At 34.1% G+C, this 20,529-nt stretch overlaps 2 protein-coding genes across 4 annotated transcripts in view; one reads left to right on the top strand and one right to left on the bottom strand.

The window, feature by feature from the left end:
* The window catches only part of terf2ip (telomeric repeat binding factor 2, interacting protein), a 123,524-nt gene that overhangs the window by 35,004 nt on the left and 67,991 nt on the right, over positions 1–20,529 (top strand). The gene's annotated exons all lie outside the window — the stretch shown is intronic.
* lcor (ligand dependent nuclear receptor corepressor) overlaps positions 1–20,529 on the bottom strand; it is a 61,217-nt gene that overhangs the window by 25,737 nt on the left and 14,951 nt on the right. For both annotated transcript variants that reach the window (XM_039657345.2, XM_039657346.2), the window contains exons 2-4: positions 10,432–10,497; positions 2,358–2,437; positions 1,689–1,815 (exon numbers count right to left, since the gene is read on the bottom strand). In XM_039657345.2, coding sequence (XP_039513279.1) covers positions 1,689–1,815; positions 2,358–2,437; positions 10,432–10,497 — 273 coding nt within the window. The remainder of the gene's footprint in view (positions 1–1,688; positions 1,816–2,357; positions 2,438–10,431; positions 10,498–20,529) is intronic.

Here is a 20,529-nt window from a genome sequence, read left to right as displayed (position 1 = left end):
GAGAAATAAAATTACAATTATAAGATATAAAGTCGAAATTCTGAGAAATAAAGTCGCAATTGCGAGATATAAAGTCGCAATTGTGAGAAATAAAGTCGCAATTGTGAGATATAAAGTCGCAATTCTGAGAAATAAAATTACAATTATAAGAAATAAAGTCGCAATTCTGAGAAATAAAATTACAATTATAAGATATAAAGTCGCAATTGTGAGAAATAAAGTCGCAATTGTGAGATATAAAGTCGCAATTCTGAGAAATAAAGTCGCAATTGCAAGATATGAAGTCGTAATTCTGAGAAATAAAGTCGCAATTGTGAGATATAAAGTCGAAATTCTGAGAAATAAAGTCGGAATTGCGAGATATAAAGTCGCAATTCTGAGAAATAAAATTACAATTATAAGAAATAAAGTCGCAATTCTGAGAAATAAAATTACAATTATAAGAAATAAAGTCGCAATTCTGAGAAATAAAATTACAATTATAAGATATAAAGTCGAAATTCTGAGAAATAAAGTCGCAATTGCGAGATATAAAGTCGCAATTGTGAGAAATAAAGTCGCAATTGTGAGATATAAAGTCGCAATTCTGAGAAATAAAGTCGCAATTGCAAGATATGAAGTCCTAATTCTGAGAAATAAAGTCACAACTGCGAGATATAAAGTTGCAATTCTGAGAAATAAAGTCGTAATTGTGAGAAAAAAGACAGAATTGCGACAGTTGTCACAATTCTGACTTTTTTCTCAATCGCAAGTTTACATCTCGCAATTCTGACTTTTTTTTCTCACAATCGCAAGTTTACATCTCGCAATTCTGACTTTTTTTTCTCACAATCGCAAGTTTACATCTCGCAATTCTGACTTTATAACACATAATTGCGAGTTTATATCTCTTAATTATTATAGTATAGGGCCTCCTTTTGTGGCCAATACAGCATCAGTTCGTCTTGGGAATGACAGATAGAAGTCATTCACAGTTTGAGAGGCCAGATCACTATGTGGAGGAAAACGTCGCTCCTCCTAAATACTGTGAAGTGGCTCAGAAATATTGAGATCTGGTTTTAATATTTAGATGTTCAACTTCACTTTCATGTTCATCAAACCATTCAGTCACCAGTCTTGCTGTGTGTGTATTGGTGCATTTGAACTTTGATTTGTCACCCATTATGCGGTGTGGATTGCAATTGCTCTGCTAATGCAGGCATGAAACCTCCAACAATATTGGCTAGTGTTTCAGTTTCATTGTTCAATAAAAAAAAAAAAAAAAATATATATATATATATATATATATAGTTTTTACAATTATTTTGTAATATAGAATTGTTTTTTATGCTTGAATGATTGAAAAACAAAACAAAAAAAATCTCATATTCTTCATTGTTGCAGCTCCTCTTTTCCCGGTCTGTCAGTATCGCTCTGTTTAGTTCCCGTCTCTGTGATGCCCCTCCTTCTGAAAAGCACACTGTGCTCTGATTGGTTGGCTGGACCAGTGTGTTGTGATTGGTTAAGCTCTTCGAGCATGTCTGGGGACATGCCCCGCCCCTAATTACCATAGCCGCCAGTTTTAACACGCTATTAACCAACTCAACCAGGTCTCGTCTCTTTATTTAGCATATGCATATAGGTGGGGATGATTTACATGAGGAATATTGTGTGTGTGTGTGTGTGTGTGTGTGTGAAGCTTGTCTTACCCTTTCTATAGAAGACAACATTGAGGAAATCCTCTGCTTGCCTCTCGAGTTTGTTAATATTGGACTGATCTTGCTTGAAGCTGTCCGCTTCTGATAACACTTGGTTGTTCAAACCAACCAAATTTTCCTAGAGGGAACATACAAAGAGTGTCTAAATAACTAATTAAATCAAAAAAGCTCATTAAAAGCAAAAGTAATCATATTAGAAACTTCATTAACAAATGAATTGCATTAAAAAAAAAAAGAATACATAGTCTTTTCTTTTCACCTGAAAAGTGGATGTGTGTTCAGTGCTATGTGATGTGTACCAATATACTTGTGAATGCAAACACAGTAATGCCGTTTACCTTCAAAGAAAGAAAAAATATGATTTATCGTTTGAGGTTTGCAGTAGAGAAAATCTTCCTTTACAGTTTATCTGTCACATCTGAAGATGTGTTGTCAAGTAGTATCTTAAACACTAAAAAGTCAAATTAATAATAATGTCATCTGACTAAAAATCGTTCCTGATATAGAGTTAATGAGCTTGTGTTTACTTTATATGCTACAGGTACGATGTATAAAATGCTGCATGGTTGAAAACACAGCATGACTCAAGGTAAATGTGACATTGCTAATGCATTGTTTTTGGAAATGCACAGATAAGAAAACAGGAGCGAGATTAATTACCTTCACTTTTTCACGTCTTAAGCAGCAAAAGAGACAATTTTCATTAAACGACCAATCTGACACACCCTCAGGCTCACAATCTGCTAGAGGAAAAGAAATTGTGTTAGTGAAGTGCTGTCCTTTTACAAACAAACACTTTGCAACAATTATTGTTGCAAAGGCCAATTATTATTATTATTAATTATAACGCACATCAAAAAATGATAAATTGTGGTTCTTCCTGCACAGTAGCAACCCAAACAATATTTTGGTCCATGCTATGTTTTTTTTTTTATATTAAAGTATTAAAAAGAATGAAATCTTGTTTCCTCCACTGAATAAAAAAGAAATATTAATTGTGATTTTTTTTTTATCTCACAATTGCGAGATATCAAGTCAGAATTGTGAGAAATAAAGTCGCTATTCTGAGAAATAAAGTTGCAAAAGTGAGATATAAAGTCGCAATTGCGAAATATAAAGTCGCAATTCTGAGAAATAAAGTCACAATTACAAGATATAAAGTCGAAATTCTGAGAAAAAGTCAAAATTGCGAGATATAAAGTTGTAATTCTGAGAAATAAAGTCACAATTATAAGATATAAAGTCGCAATTCTGAGAAATAAAGCCGCAATTGCGAAAGATAAAGTAACAATTCTGAGAAATAAAGTCACAATTATAAGATATAAAGTCGCAATTCTGAGAAATAAAGTCACAATTATAAGATATTAAGTCGCAATTCTGAGAAATAAAGTCGCAATTGCGAGATATAAAGTTGCAATTGTGAGAAATAAAGTCGCAATTGCGAAAGATAAAGTAACAATTCTGAGAAATAAAGTCACAATTATAAGATATAAAGTCTCAGTTCTGAGAAATAAAGTTGCAATTGCGAGATATAAAGTCGAAATTCTGAGAAATAAAGTTGCAAATGCGAGATATAAAGTCACAATTCTGAGAAATAAAGTCGCAATTCTGAGAAAGAAAGCCACAATTATAAGATATGAAGTCGCAATTCTGAGAAATAAAGTCACAATTTTAATATATAAAGTCGCAATTCTGAGAAATACAGTCGAAAAAGCAAAATATAAAGTAGCAATTATGAGAGTCAAAATTGCGAGATATAAAGTTGCAATTATGAGAAAAAAGTCACAATTATAAGACATAAAGTCGCAATTCTGAGAAATAAAGTCGCAATTATAAGATATAAAGTCGCAATTCTGAGAAATAAAGTCACAATTGCAAGATATAAAGCCTTAATTCTGAGAAATAAAGTCGCAATTGCGAGATATTAAGTCGTAATTCTGAGAAATAGTCGCAAAAGCGATATAGTCGTAATTCTGAGAAATAAAGTCGCAATTGCGAGATATAAAGTCGCTATTCTGAGAAATAATTGCAATTGCGAGATATAAAGTCTCAATTCTGAGAAATAAAGTCACAATTGCAAGATATAAAGTCGTAATTCTGAGAAAAAGTCAAAATTGTGAGATAAATAGTCGCAATTCTGAGAAATAGTCGCAATTGCAAGATATAAAGTCGTAATTCTGAGAAAAAGTCAAAATTGTGAGATAAATAGTCGCAATTCTGAGAAATAAAGTCGCAATTGGAAGATATAAAGTCGTAATACTGAGAAATAAAGTCACAATTGCGAGATATGAAGTTGCAATTCTGAAAAATAGTCGCAACTGTGAGAAAAAAAGACAGAATTGCGACTTTTTATCTCACAATTCTGACTTTTTCTCACAATCACAAGTTTACATTTCGCAATTCTGACTTTATAACACAATTGCGAGTTTTTATCTAAAAAAACTCCAAAATTATTTTCTCAGAATTGTGAGATACTGTATAAACTCACAATTGTGAGTTATCCGGCCAATTCTAAGGGGGAAAAAAAAGAAAAACTTTTTTCCCCTCAGAATAGTTTATATCTCACAACACGCAATTTCGACTTAATATCATGCATTTCTGACTTTATAACACACAATGGCGACTTTATATCTCGCAATTCTAACTTTATAACATGCAATTGTGACTTCTGAGAGATAAAGTCAGAATTGCGAGATGTAAACTCGCAATTGTGAGAAAAAAAGTCAATTACTTTTTTAATTTTTCATACTGTGGCGGAAACACGCTTCCATACAATCCTAAAACCCCCTTTTTTTTTAGAAAACCTCAGACACCAGAGATTTGAGCTCTGAAGTCGGACGATATTTAGATAGCATAATTGAATGAAAAGCACAACAAGTGACCTTTTCTTTTCTAATTTCAATGTGTTGAGTGTCAGACTTGTAGTTGTAAAGGAAAGAGAACTAAAGCGCTGAACACACACAACCACGTAAACTTGGATGAGGCCGGAGAATGGAGGACCGAGGGCTCAAAAACACCAGGGATGATTTACTGAAACAGAACACCCTGACAAAGCAAATCTATGTCAAAAACACAATAATGGTTATACGAGTCGTATTTAACTACATATTTGTAGTACTTGCAGTACTTTTTCAATTGATTTAAAAATATTGGTAACACGTTAGTTTATGGTCCAATTCTCACTATTAACTAGCTGCTTGTTACAACATATTACTGGGATATTGGCTGTTTATTAGTACTTATAAAGCACATACTAATGCCTTATTCTTCATGACCATATTCGACATCCCTTATAACCATACCTAAATTTAAAAAACTACCTTACTAACTATTAATTAGCAGTAATTAGGACTTTATTAAGGCTAAAGTCAATAGTGAAAATCGGACCCTAATCTAAAGTGTGATCATAATATTAAATTAAATCACACGGAAGACTGCGGCGATCTGATTGGTGAACGTTGAAATGAATCATGTGCACTGCAAAAAAAAATAAAAATAAATAAAAATGGCCCATTTATTTTTAAGGGTTCAAAAGGTGGGGTGGAAAATGGTCACGAGAAACTAAATTACAATGGTTTTGGTGTAAGAAAGCTTGACTACCATGAGTGTGCCTGTGGGGGATTTAAGTGATACAACTTGACCCCTTTAAATATTCTTCTTTGTTATGATCCTTGGCAGATTATGCTTTCAACGCTGTGTCTGATCATAGCCGCTAGCCGGAAATCACATGGAAAGATCATTCTGCTTATTTTTAGGAGTTGCCGTCTCTTGACCGACTGACTGCAAAATAACCCAAGAGGAGACAATCTTTCTATTCTAGACTACTCTATGTGTGACAGGTAAATTCAACAAATTATGTCTTATAATAAGGATATATTATTTAATAGTAAAGAAGAACAGAAACCAGTTCATTAAATTAAGACAAAAGGATAACTAAAATTATTAAATACTGTGACATCTGTCTCAAGCAATAAAATAATCTCTCCAAAGAGCCAAAACTAAACTGATCTTGGTATGAATAGCAGTTTTCTTACTGTAGTTTCCAGTAACAGCAAAAGATAAACAGAAGTGTCCTTAAAATTATCAAACACAAAATATATTTGTCAATGGACATTTATTAAAATGAAATGTTACTGCAAAAATATGTCTCTTTCTTAATAAATAGTTGCCAGCATAATTTAAAACTTGGAGAAAAAGGTCATATTTGCCATAGAAAAAAATCTGTTCGATGTGTGAAGTTAATTTGCACTTCAAGTGCTGTAAAAAAAGAACATCAAAGCTATATTTATATTTCATGCTCAATGAATACAAAATGTAGTTGGATTAATATGATTTGATGGTTTAATGGTTCTTTATAGCGAACAACTAAGTATTTATACCTTTAGAGGCAGACGATTTGAACATTTTCTAGTTTTATTGTTGACAAGCTAATGTGCGATTAGATTGTTGCGTTTTATTTAGTGAATTTACAAAATGACTAAAGGTCTTAAAATCGAACCCTGGGGTACTCCAGAACAATCTGGTTTTTCAACTGAGCAGTTTTGTTTAAGTGGACAAAAAAACCTCTTTAAATGGTTTCATTATTTAAAGTGCAGTACAAAAGATTTGTCCATCAAGCAGTGGAGGTATAAAACTACCAAAACAATGTTCCCCCGAGAGTTATGTACAATTACGCGAGTTGGGCTTTGGCTTAGCCTTTCAGCGTGAATGAATATGATGGTATGAATTAGGGCTGTGAAACGATTAATTGCTGTTAATCGCAAACAAAATAAAAGTTTGTGTTTACATATTATAAGTATGTGTATTGTGTATAATTATTTTGTGTATATATATATATATATATATATATAAAAGACACATATATGCATGTATATATTCAAGAAAAAGGTCTTATATATATATATATATATATATATATATATATATACACTCACCGGCCACTTTATTAGGTACCCCATGCTAGTAACGGGTTGGACCCCCTTTTGCCTTCAGAACTGCCTCAATTCTTCGTGGCATAGATTCAACAAGGTGCTGGAAGCATTCCTCAGGGAGTTTGGTCCATATTGACATGATGGCATCACACAGTTGCCGCAGATTTGTCGGCTGCACATCCATGATGCGAATCTCCCGTTCCACCACATCCCAAAGATGCTCTATTGGATTGAGATCTGGTGACTGTGGAGGCCATTTGAGTACAGCGAACTCATTGTCATGTTCAAGAAACCAGTCTGAGATGATTCCAGCTTTATGACATGGCGCATTATCCTGCTGAAAGTAGCCATCAGAAGTTGGGTACATTGTGGTCATAAAGGGATGGACATGGTCAGCAACAATACTCAGGTAGACTGTGGCGTTGCAACGATGCTCAATTGGTACCAAGGGGCCCAAAGAGTGCCAAGAAAATATTCCCCACACCATGACACCACCACCACCAGCCTGAACCGTTGATACAAGGCAGGATGGATCCATGCTTTCATGTTGTAGACGCCAAATTCTGACCCTACCATCCGAATGTCGCAGCAGAAATCGAGACTCATCAGACCAGGCAACGTTTTTCCAATCTTCTATTGTCCAATTTCGATGAGCTTGTGCAAATTGTAGCCTCAGTTTCCTGTTCTTAGCTGAAAGGAGTGGCACCCGGTGTGGTCTTCTGCTGCTGTAGCCCATCTGCCTCAAAGTTCGACGTACTGTGCGTTCAGAGATGCTCTTCTGCCCACCTTGGTTGTAACGGGTGGTTATTTGAGTCACTGTTGCCCTTCTATCAGCTCGAACCAGTCTGGCCATTCTCTTCTGACCTCTGGCATCAACAAGGCATTTCCGCCCACAGAACTGCCGCTCACTGGATGTTTTTTCTTTTTCGGACCATTCTCTGTAAACCCTAGAGATGGTTGTGCGTGAAAATCCCAGTAGATTAGCAGTTTCTGAAATACTCAGACCAGCCCTGCTGGCACCAACAATCATGCCACGTTCAAAGTCACTCAAATCACCTTTCTTCCCCATACTGATGCTCGGTTTGAACTGCAGGAGATTGTCTTGACCATGTCTACATGCCTAAATGCACTGAGTTGCCGCCATGTGATTGGCTGCTTAGAAATTACGTGTTAACGAGCAGTTGGACAGGTGTACCTAATAAAGTGGCCGGTGAGTGTATATATATATATATGTATATGTATGTGTGTGTGTGTGTGTGTGTGTGTGTGTGTGTGTGTGTGTGTATCTCATCTGGACTTAAATAAAATATATCCAAAATAATTTTTGAAATATTTGATATATTTTGTATTTTATGAGTACATGTTGCCTGATTAGGGTATAAAAAAGGACCTGTTACTGCCACTGCATGTTTAAAACAATGATATCCATACCTGATCTCATGTTGATAAATGGTATATCACCTGAAAGCTTCACCTGTGAAATCCGTTTTGAAATTGGACGTTGCGTTACCATAGAAACAGTACTCGAAATTATTTTATCAGGCTCCGCCCCTTTTGGGCATCATTATATTTCATAATTTATGATCAAAACCTTTTCTAATCTTGACAAAACACATATTGTCAGAGAGGTCTGAGTCTCAAGGTTTCATATTTTGTGACAGAAGTGATATTTGGACAAATGTATTAATTTGTTATGGCAGAATGCATAGAATTAAATGCAATGGATTGCAAGTCACACAGTGGCTATTTTTGGTATTACGCCTAAACAAAATCTCATGGGAACGTACATTTTTGCGATATCTTCAAATTTGGAACACAACTTAGTTAGATGTATGGCTTTGATTTTATTGTAATTTTATAGTAAAAATACTTTGTAAAAAATGTCATATTTTTAAGTACAGTATATTTGATTTACTGTAAGTTACAAAACTTTCTTTTAAAACAAGACCAAACTTAGGTCTATATTCCAAAGCATTCTTGAATTACGATCATGAAGTTTGAATAGTGTATTTTAAATAGAACTAGTTTAATCCCTTTTTATATCCTACACAGGCAACGGGACCTATGAGTCACATTGATTTCAAAACGTGCTAAATTAAAACATGAACAACATATTACAATTAGACAATGTTCACAATTAATGTTAGCAGTATTATTATTATTTTTCCAGAAGAAAAGTAAGTTTAATATATATTTACTTGTCCCAAAATCTGAATGTCCTGCACCAATGGCAGCCATGTTGGATTTAGGTCAGGCTGACTAATTGATCACAGAAACTTTTAAGCAAATCATGTGACCAGCATACCCAAGACAGACCAGGCTGTTATAAATCATAAAAGCATTTGATGAAAAAAAAAACAAAAACATCGTTTTAATGCCCCAAAAAAGACAAGAGTGAGTCACGTTGCCTGTTTTAGGAAAACAGTAAACACACATACAGTATATTATGTAAACACAAACTTTTATTTTGTATGTGATTAATCGCACAGCCCTAGTTTGAGTCCTATTTGTGTATCTGTGGTTCATTTTATCAGAGAGAATATCACTAATGACGTCAAACCTCCAATAACTTAAGAACTACAAATCTCTCTCTCACTTTTAGCGGCTCCCGTCACCACACTGGAACATCTGTACATTTATTTGGCATGTTTTAGTCCAGATTTCCTTCCTAACTTCACTAAATCTCGGATTATGTATTATGTTTAAAGCATTCTGAGACTAAAATACTTGAAATTTCAATACTAAACATTTCTGGAATAAACCGGCCAACTTCTTGGTCCTGCACAGGCTAATAGCTAGCACTGTACGTAACTTTGAACACAGCACTTTTGTAGTTTGATAAAAATGACAGGTCGATGACACTATATTTTATTCACACATTTAATGTCATATTTCGTTTTTGAACAAACAGTCATAGTTGAAAAAACTATGTTGAGGCAACAGTGTTTGTTGTGGCCAAAATGTTTTTTAAATATGTGATGATTCATATTTTTAATGGATTTTTAATCAATTCTCATCGTTTATGATATAAGATCAGGAACATGGCTAATATAAGAAAATCTTAACAAGAAAGACATTTGATATCCTTTATTTAGACTGTAGAAGTTTCCAACATTGGCGACTAAAAGTAAACGTAATCTTAAAGGGATAGTTCAATTTGAAATGAATTTTTGGTATGTTTTATCTTACCTCAAGGGCATCTGAGATGTAGGTGTCTTTCTTTCCACAGTAGTTTCAATTTTGATATTTTTAGGTCAAACCGCTCTTGTCTGTCAGTCATATAATGGAGGTCTATGGTCACCACCTCAAAGAGCATGCACAGAGAAGTGCAAATTAAACATGATTTAATGGCTCGTAAATGTAAGTACACATTGATGGCCTAAGACACGAAACGAGCGGTTTGTGTGAGAAAACGAACAGTATTTATGTGTTTTTAGAGCGCCCGTGCCCTCAGATCACTTGGACGTGACTGTGATTACAAGAGGTAAAAACGATATAAATACTGTTCGTTTTCTCACACAAACCGCTCGTTTCATGTCTTAGGCCATCAATGTGTACTTACATTTACGAGTCATTAAATCATGTTTAATCTGGACTTCTCTGTGCATGCTCTTTGAGGTGGTGACCATAGACCTCCATTAAGAACGGTTTGACCTAAAAATATCAAAAATTGAAAATACTGCGGAAACAAAGACACCTACATCTTGGATGCCCTTGAGGTAAGATAAAACATACCAAAAATGAATTTTAAAGTGAACTATCCCTTTAATCTTCACCACTATCATGTAAACCGTAACACTGACCTTGAAAGAAGGTAAGATCTTTTACGAGTCCTGGTCCAAACAGCCCCTCCAAAATGCTTTCAAACCCTGTGGAGAAGACAAAGGTACATTCTTATTAGCTATACGTACGGTCTATAAGTACAAATCACATGTCCGCCCACGTCTACCCCCGCACAAACTGCTTTCAATTTTATGAACTAAATCAATGCTTTGCCAATTTAATCCTGCCACTCAATTTAATTAACTGAGAATACTGGATCAACAGAATAGTTGCATGAATACACCCTGGTGAATCCGTTAATATAGAAAAAAGAAAAGTATCATTCTGGGTAAATGTCTATAGAAGTGATTTTGTACTCGGAGAGGAACCAGATACAGACATCTGAATATCACAACACAGTCAACTCTTAAATAAAGGCAAAACAAGATGGCACTGGCATTTCATATTGGCAACATAAAATTCCTGTGCTCTAGTCTAAACCGTTCCATACACTTCAACTTGAATGTATATCCATATATGTGCACCCATACTGCTCAGTGACGTCCTTAAAGCTATGCTGTCACAGTGATTAAGAAGAACACGATCACAAGTTTGTGTCCTTCAGGAGAGCGCCGTCTTTCTGACAGAAACAGAAACAGCCAGTCTTAGTTAGTGTGATGCACTATTCATTAGCTGTTCGCACTGCAGTTATAAAGCATGCATGCCAAATTGTTGCTTCTACAAAGGAGGCTTTGAAAACAAAAACGAGCCCTTCAAAGACTTCTAGCATCCGAGTCCATTAAATGCAGCGCACTAATGCTGAAACTGCAGCGCTTTTACGGCTCTAGTGGATAATTGCATTGGTAGGTACACAATGATCAAGCACAGGACATCGAATGCAAAGATATTTGTGATTAAGTACGTTTATAGATTTTTTTGAATTTGCTAATTTTTGCCATGTAAAATATTTTCGCCCTTTTTGAGTTTCGCTGCTTGTGGAAGTCAGTGTAGTTGATCATATGATGTGTAGTTACAAAATACACATTATAAGTTATATTGTAATCAAGAGGATTTTATAAAAAAAAAAAATATATATATATATATACTGTATATATTACATATATTACGGCTGTCAAACGATTAATTGCATCAAAAGCAATTGCAATAAAAGTTTGTGTTTATATAATATATGTGGGTGGGTGCACTGTGTATAATTATTTTGTACATACTGTATATAAATACACACACATGCATGTATATTTAAGAAAAAAGTTATTTACATGTAAAATATTTATATTTATATATAATATAAATTATACAGTATATACATTTCTTAAATATATACAAGCATGTGTGCGTATTTATTTATTTATTTATTTATTTATTTATATATATATATATATATATATATATATATATATATATATAAAATAATTATACACAGTGCACCCACATATATTATGTAAACACAAACTTTTATTTTGGATGCGATTAATCACAGCCCTAATATATATGAATAACTGTGAAGTCAATCCATATTTTTTATTGGATAAAATGCTTTACAATAAGGTTTCATTTAGTGAAAATGCACTGAGAATAAACAATACTTCAACAGCATTTATAAATCTTAGCTAATGTTAATTTCAACATTTACTCATACATTATTAAAATCAATAGTTGTGTTTTGTTAACATTAGTAATGCAGTGTGAACTAACATGAATAAACAATGAGCATCTGTATTTTTATTAACTAACATTAACAAAGATTAATATATACTGTAACACATGTATTGTCCATTGTTAGTTCATGTTAACTAATACATTTATAATGTTAACAAATAAGACCTTATTGTAAAGTGTAACCGATAAAATAATGAGCAATGCAAAATGAGACATTTTACATGGACAACAAAACTAATTATATATATATATATATATATATAGATTTTAATTTTTATTATATATATAATAAAAATAAAATTTATTTATATGTATATATATATATATATATATATATATATATATATATTAATTTTTTTATATATATATATAATAAAAATAAAAATTATATATATATATATATATATATATATATATTTTAATTTTTATTATATATATATATATATATATATATATATTTTAATTTTTATTATATATATATATATATATATATATATTTTAATTTTTATTATATATATATATATATATATATATATATATATATATATACATTTTTATTATATATATATATATATATATATATATATATATATATATAAATAGCCTAAAATATAATGATTTGCAGGATATCATAAGTATTTTATGCAAAGAATTTTGTATTACCACAAGTCTTGGTTTAATACTTCATACAGATCTCTTGCATTTTGTATGAAGGACAACTGTGTGGGATATCGACATAGAGCGACTCATTCAAGCCAACAAAACAAACATCCATTCACTACACGACCCTAAATCGCCAAGACCAATGAAGAATGCATTCCACACATACACAAAATTGAACAACAGTAAAGCCAGTGCGGGGAAATGTCCCACCGAAGCCGGGGTGCGTGAACCAACAGAAACAAACCAATCAATCTGACACCAGGGAGGGTCACATCAGCAGCTTTTTGCTTGAACTTCCTGGTGACCATTAATAGTCTATATATAGTGTAGTGGATGAATGAATAATTTACTTTCACTGGGCAACAAGCAACCATGTATCTAACCAGTAGATAGGATCGATATATCGCACAGAGTCTGAGTTCTGCTGATGGTTGAAGGACAACATTTCCAAGATGTGCGTCTTGAGCAAGCTTCCCACACAAGCTAACTGTTCAATCTCTAATTGAATTAAGTCTAATATAAACTGCCTATGTTTAGTCTATCTTGAGGACAGAAGGCTCAGTTACTGTGAAAAACATAATCATGCTTTTATCTCTAAAGCTGAAATTAGTCTAAACACAATCAATCCATAGTTTTTACCTATTTAAAATTCTTATTAAATTATCCCCTTAAAAAAAAAAATATATATATATATATATATGATTAAGTTTATATAAAATATAGAGGTTTTTGGGATCGAACCAGATGTGACAATGTCTCCGAGGTAAGTTTGAGATTTAGCATTAGCGTTATTGTTATCTGTGGTGACAGCATGTCGATTTGGAGATTTTCACACATTGGACCGAGTACCGAACCCTGAGGCACACCACTTGACATTTGGCCCCTTTGAAATGAACTTGGATATTAACTGCTTCTGAATGAATATTACAGTAATGTGTTAATATTTTGCTTTATTTGTGCTAAAAATTAGCTATTTTATTTTAAAAAAATGCTTAAAATATAGACTTTCCTAAAAGCTTGAGCTGTCGTCAATATCGTCCAGACTTCCTCTGCAACATTTTAAGGAACTAAGCACCCCCCAAGAGATCAATATCATCTTATATTAACATTAAAACTGGGGGTGGGGGGTGGGGATAATGGCAATACCTTCATTAAATCATTAAAATCAGCATATTAGAGACTGTGCACGCTTGCCGCCGCATGGTTTATCTTAACCCTAAATTAAGCCAACTCCCAACCCCCAATCCTTAACATCCTCCATTCATAGAAGGTAGAAAGGGGGTTGGGTTTGTTCTTTCAGGGGAAATCTGTGTCAACTACAACCATCTCTATCTGGTAGAGCCATTCCCTGAGACAGATGGTGCACAAAAAAAGTCAGCAGCGTGACAGCCAGGTCAAAGGAAAACCAAACACACCACTGACTGCGCCCACTGTGTTTTCAGGAACAAGCCAATGAAATTGACCAATATAATGACAAACGCACATCTACATCAAGACACATTAAAGGGATAGTTCACTTTGAAATTAATTTTTGGTATGTTTTAGCTTACCTCAAGGGCATCCAAGATGTAGGTGTCTTTGTTTCCGCAGTATTTTAAATTTTGATATTTTTAGGTCAAACCGTTCTTGTCTGTCAGTCATATAATGGAGGTCTATGGTCACCACCTCAAAGAGCATGCACAGAGAAGTCCAAATTAAACATGATTTAATGACTCGTAAATGTAAGTACACATTGATGGCCTAAGACACGAAACGAGCGGTTTGTGTGAGAAAACGAACAGTATTTATATCGTTTTGACCTCTTGTTACCGCAGCCACAAAGAGCCCGCGCCCTCAGATCACTTGGACGTGGCTGTGGTAACAAGAGGTAAAAATTTGTAAAAAAAAAAAAAAAACGGCCATCAATGTGTACTTACATTTACATTTCATTAAATCATTTTCATTAAATCATGTTTAATTTGGATTTCTCTGTGCATGCTCTTTGAGGTGGTGACCATAGACCTCCATTGTACGACTGACCGACAAGAACAGTTTAGCTTGAATATACTGCGGAAACAAAGACACCTACATCTCAGATGCCCTTGAGGTAAGATAAAACATACCAAAAATTAATTTTAAAGTGAACTAGTCATAAGATCTAACCGAGATTAAAGGGATAGTCACTGCAAAAACATCTCTGATGGGAAGAGTAGATTGTTAAGATTTTAACATCAGAGGAGGATGTCACCCTTTATCCGGCCCCAAGCAGTTCGAAAGACAAAAAAGTAAAACACACCAAAACATGATCCCAATCCTAACCCCCATCCCCATTCTTCAGTCCACTGTTGTGTTTAAAGAGTAGTTTCTCCGCATTTATCCAATTTCACTTCAAGCGTATTCAAATCAGGGAGGGAGCGGTGGAGGAAAATGGGTCATTTCTCTTTGTTTGGTTAAGGAGTTAACCCATAAAAAAGCCGCAGTGTTTGAGAAAGCAATCCCAAATCTGCGAAGAACCTTCCATTGTGACCCTGACGGCTAATCTTTACATTAGAAGAGGGGAAGAGCAGCAACATTTTCCTGAACTGTCTGACAGGAATCTGCCGGCACGCGGGACTCACGCTGCGTGGTTCAACGATCCTGTTGGGGCCAATGATTTATTCAGTGCGCCATGTGCCAAAAGCAGAACGTCTAATTAATTATCCAATTATTTAATTATCCGACTGAAGGCCACTGAAATGATTAGGATTTCAAAAGTAAAACGCAAAGCTTGATATCTTTTATTATTCCTTTGACACATAAAAATAAATGAAATCCATTTTTAACGTGCTCTAATTTTCAAGCACCAGGAAATGTAGCTAGCCTAGAATACTATAGAGCTAATCTAAATCTTTAATATACTTTTGCAATATATTATACAAAACACATTTATAAAGAGTGTGAGCTTTAATGCATGCTGGGAACGCTGACCATTAGAAATATGAAAAGAAGCATCAAGCTATGATAACATCCACTCCAGTTTGTCCCAAAAAAGACAGTTCTAATAAAATCTCACAATTGCAGGATATAAACGGGCAAAACTGGATATAAACTCAGAGTTTATATCTCACAATTCTGGCTTTTTTATTCTCAAGTTTGGACTTTTTTCCGCAATTGCGATCTCATAAATCTTACAAAGTCGCAATTCTGACTTTTTTTTTTCTCAGTTTGGACTTTTTCCTCACAATTGCGATCTTATAAATCTCAAAGTCGCAATTCTGACTTTTTTTTTTCTGAGTTTGGACTTTTTTCCTCAATTGCGATCTCATAAATCTCAAAGTCACAATTCTGGCTTTTTTTTTGAGTTTGGACTTTTTCCTCACAATTGCGATCTTATAAATCTCATAAATCTCAAAGTCACAATTCTGACTTTTTTTTCTGAGTTTGGACTTTTTTCCTCACAATTGCGATCTCATAAATCTCATAAAGTCGCAATTCTGACTTTTTTTCTGAGTTTGGACTTTTTTCCTCACAATTGCGATCTCATAAATCTTATAAAGTCGTAATTCTGAATTTTTTTCTGAGTTTGGACTTTTTTCCTCACAATTGCGATCTTATAAATCTCAAAGTCGCAATTCTGACTTTTTTTTTTGAGTTTGGACTTTTTTCCTCAATTGCGATCTCATAAATCTCATAAAGTCACAATTCTGGCTTTTTTTTTTGAGTTTGGACTTTTTCCTCACAATTGCGATCTTATAAATCTCATAAATCTCAAAGTCGCAATTCTGACTTTTTTTTCTGAGTTTGGACTTTTTTCCTCACAATTGCGATCTCATAAATCTCATAAAGTCGCAATTCTGACTTTTTTTCTGAGTTTGGACTTTTTTCCTCACAATTGCGATCTCATAAATCTTATAAAGTCGTAATTCTGAATTTTTTTCTGAGTTTGGACTTTTTTCCTCACAATTGCGATCTTATAAATCTCAAAGTCGCAATTCTGACTTTTTTTTTTGAGTTTGGACTTTTTTCCTCAATTGCGATCTCATAAATCTCATAAAGTCACAATTCTGGCTTTTTTTTTTGAGTTTGGACTTTTTCCTCACAATTGCGATCTTATAAATCTCATAAATCTCAAAGTCGCAATTCTGACTTTTTTTTGAGTTTGGACTTTTTTCCTCACAATTGTGATCTCATAAATCTCATAAAGTCGCAATTCTGACTTTTTTTCTGAGTTTGGACTTTTTTCCTCACAATTGCGATCTCATAAATCTCAAAGTCGCAATTCTGAGTTTGGACTTTTTTCCTCACAATTGCGATCTCATAAATCTCAAAGTCGCAATTCTGACTTTTTTTGAGTTTGGACTTTTTTCCTCACAATTGTGATCTTATAAATCTCATAAAGTCGCAATTCTGACTTTTTTTCTCAGTTTGGACTTTCCTCAATTGCGATCTCATAAATCTCATAAATATCATAAAGTCGCAATTCTGACTATTTTTCTCAGTTTGGACTTTCCTCAATTGCGATCTCATAAATCTCATAAATTCGCAATTCTGACAATTTTTTCTCTGAGTTCTGACTTTAGAACACGCAATCTCTAGTTTATATCTGAGAAGTTTGTAATTCTGAGAAAAGAAGTCAGAATTGCGACTTTGTGTCAGAATTAAGTAAGAATTGTGCGATTAAAAAGTCACAATTACGTTTTTTATTTGTTATTCCATGGGGGGAAAAACAAGCTTCCATACAAATAACTTTTAGGCATTATTAATGTGTGTGATATAAATAAACTACAATGTGCATTAAGTTTTTGGGAATTGTTCAAACAAGCCCAAGAAAATGAAGGTAGGCAAACTCTGAGTAGAGAATAATAAATTCAGTAAATTCTTCTTCTTCTCTTTATTATAATTACTGTCATGGTATCCATGATGTAAATCTAAATTAACATATATTATAATACATTCTAACATTTATTTTCAAAATGATATGAATATTCATTCTTTTGTATAATATATTTTTCCAGCAAGTCAAAATATAATTGTCTTGTATATAATAGATGTCAATTTAACATCAATTTTCACATTCTTCACAAACAGAATATAAATTCACAAATCATTATCCTCGACGCATTGACGCATAGCTCATGAAAAGCGAGCGCTTTTCAAACGCTTATGTTTTATTCAGTGTGTAAGATGCTCATATTTTGAGCGCAGTGGAGCAGATGTTGAGGTAACGAAGACTACCTTTGGCTGCTTGTACCGCAGCTGGACAGATTCACCCTTGAGAAAGTAGATTCCTCATCTCAATCTCCTGCAAGGTGTGCGGCGCACAAATACAAACCAACGCTGAGTGAAAAGCAGATATCTCATGTGACTGTCAATAGACTGAATTCTCTATTCTCAACCAGGGAAGTGCTGTATAGGTTTTCTACACTTCAATTCACACATTCTGCCAGAGTCTATTAACTTCAGTTTCAAATAAACTGTAAATACTGACATAAAAGCATTGCTCAACACTGACCTTGTGTCAAATGCTTCAAAAACTTAAAAAAAAAAGAAAGAAAGAAAGAAAGAAAGAAAAAGACAAAAATGGAAAAGTATTTCTTTGGCTCCAAATTCAAAACATACACCTTTCCTTGCTTTTTAATGTTTGGCCTTCGTTTTTAATGAGATTAGAGGAAATAAAACCTTTTTGGCTAAAAAGAAACTCAAAATATTTGGCCTTTATATAATGAAAGTGAAAAAAAAAAAAAAAACGACAGAAAATGAAGGGGAGAGAGCCGGACTTGATCCTCAGAATCACAGCTCAGCGCCATTAACCACTTCGCCACGGCTTTAGCTAAAACCTTAATGTTTTTCGTTTTGTTCATTTAAGAACTGCAACCCCTAAAAACCTGTTTTATTTCATAGCGGAAGCTAAAATAAAAGAGAGCCACATCACCTGTGTGAGATTAATGTTATTTTTGACTGCCTTCGCTGTTTAATGTCCTCTATCCCCGTATTTCATACACAGACATCAAACTAATTAATTTGAAAGACTGCTGAAAAAGCTAATTATGAGGTCGTGAGGTGCACATACTTTATTATTAAAGAGAGGACAGAAAAAAAGGGAAGTTTATGGAGGCAGACTGGCTTTTCTCAGACAAGTGCTTCCTAACCTCAGAAGGTTTTTATACGTTGCTTAGTGACACTGTGCGAGATCGCTATACTTCTCTTAATTAGCCTTTCCTCCATCCCTTTGTCTCCTGCTGCCTGTCACTCATCTTTTTTGGACTATATATATATATATATATATATATATAACATGTTTGGATTGTGATTGAAAACTCGCTTATAAAAAACTCTGACTTTTGAATCCTAAAGGACACGCATTGGTATAAAAGGGAAGATTGAATCAGGAAATCTCCATTCATACGGGTCTTTGTTTGCAGATGAATGACTATTGCATCTGATGAAGGTTTAGAAGTATTTAAACACGCTGGCTGTAACATACATACAGTGCATATGAGTTTTTAATAACGATACTCTGAGATCAAGGTGGAGGATGGTGGATATAATACTGATTATAAGCAGTATAATACAATTGAGTGACAGCAAATTAGATACGCGCATTCATTCAGAACTCAGTGAGGTTGACTAGTTCATTTAGACGTTTTCTTAACTCTAAATATTTTTGTGATGTGTTTAATTAGCTTTCTGAGCTTTCGCTGTTAAATAGATAAATGTCTGTTTTTTTAAAGTCCACAACTCGAACGGATGCTTGGCCGCCTCAAGGCCGAGATCTATCAGATCATTGTTCACCCTGTGAAACACGAGCAGGCTCCGCGTGTTATGGAGATGTGGATGGGCTAAAGTGATGGGGCCGCGTAGCGAATGAAGACGTCACACTGTAAAAAATGTTGTTGTTTTAACTTAAAAAAAGTAAGTAACTTGGTTGCCTTCAAATTTTAAGTTGATTGAACTGGAAAATAATTAGTTAATACAATGAGGGAGATTGATTTAATCATCAGAAACTCAAAATAATAAGTTATCTCAACTAAATAAATTATTTAAGTTGATTTGACAAAAGAAAAAAATGTTGTGATAACAAATCTTGAAAATAGTTTTTTACAATAGAGACTGTTGCATTTCGCCCCAATCTAGGAGAAGATGCACAAAGTCGTGCGGAGCTACAAGGATTCAGTGGCCTGGGATGTGTGTAACTCGCTGCTGAACTACCATATGCACCGTTGAAGAAATCAACTAGCTAGTCACGACTGTTTCCCCAAACCTTACTATCGTTCAACCACGTTGGTTTATGACGTCGCGCAGGTGTTGGAGTAATAACTAGGGTTGGGTATCGAGAATCGAGTATCGATTGGAACCGGGACTAACTTTTCGTTTTTCCCGGAATCGTTTAAAAGTTAAAATTTCAATTCCTAGTTTCGATATTCACAGTCCGCCGAGCGGAAGAAGAAACCGCTGAACAACACCAAGGAAGAAGCGTCTACCGGAAGTGTTTGCATAACCGCGCGAGTCGAACATGAGTAGCTTACGTCGACGATCCAAAGTGTGGCTTCACTTTTCTAAAAATTAACGAAATCTCTGCAAAATGCCAAATTTGTGACAAGTATTTGTGACAGAAGGAGTATTTCCTTCAGAAAGGATTATTTCCTTCAGAAAGGCCGTTGGTTAGCAAGGTTAGCTAAACTTTTTTGACCCTGCCTCTTAAAAGAATCGGAATCGAGAATCGTTAGGAACCGGAATCGAAACAAAGAATCGGAATCAGAATCGTTCAAATTCAAAGGATACCCAACCCTAGTAATAACTAATTTTAATGAATCTGTTTGCGCCTGAATAAAAGCTAG

Source organism: Pimephales promelas, chromosome 2, assembly GCF_988280905.1.
Source record: "Pimephales promelas chromosome 2, fPimPro1.hap1.1, whole genome shotgun sequence".
NCBI classification, from domain to species: Eukaryota; Metazoa; Chordata; class Actinopteri; order Cypriniformes; family Leuciscidae; genus Pimephales; species Pimephales promelas.
This window is presented reverse-complemented; position numbering and strand designations above follow the sequence as displayed.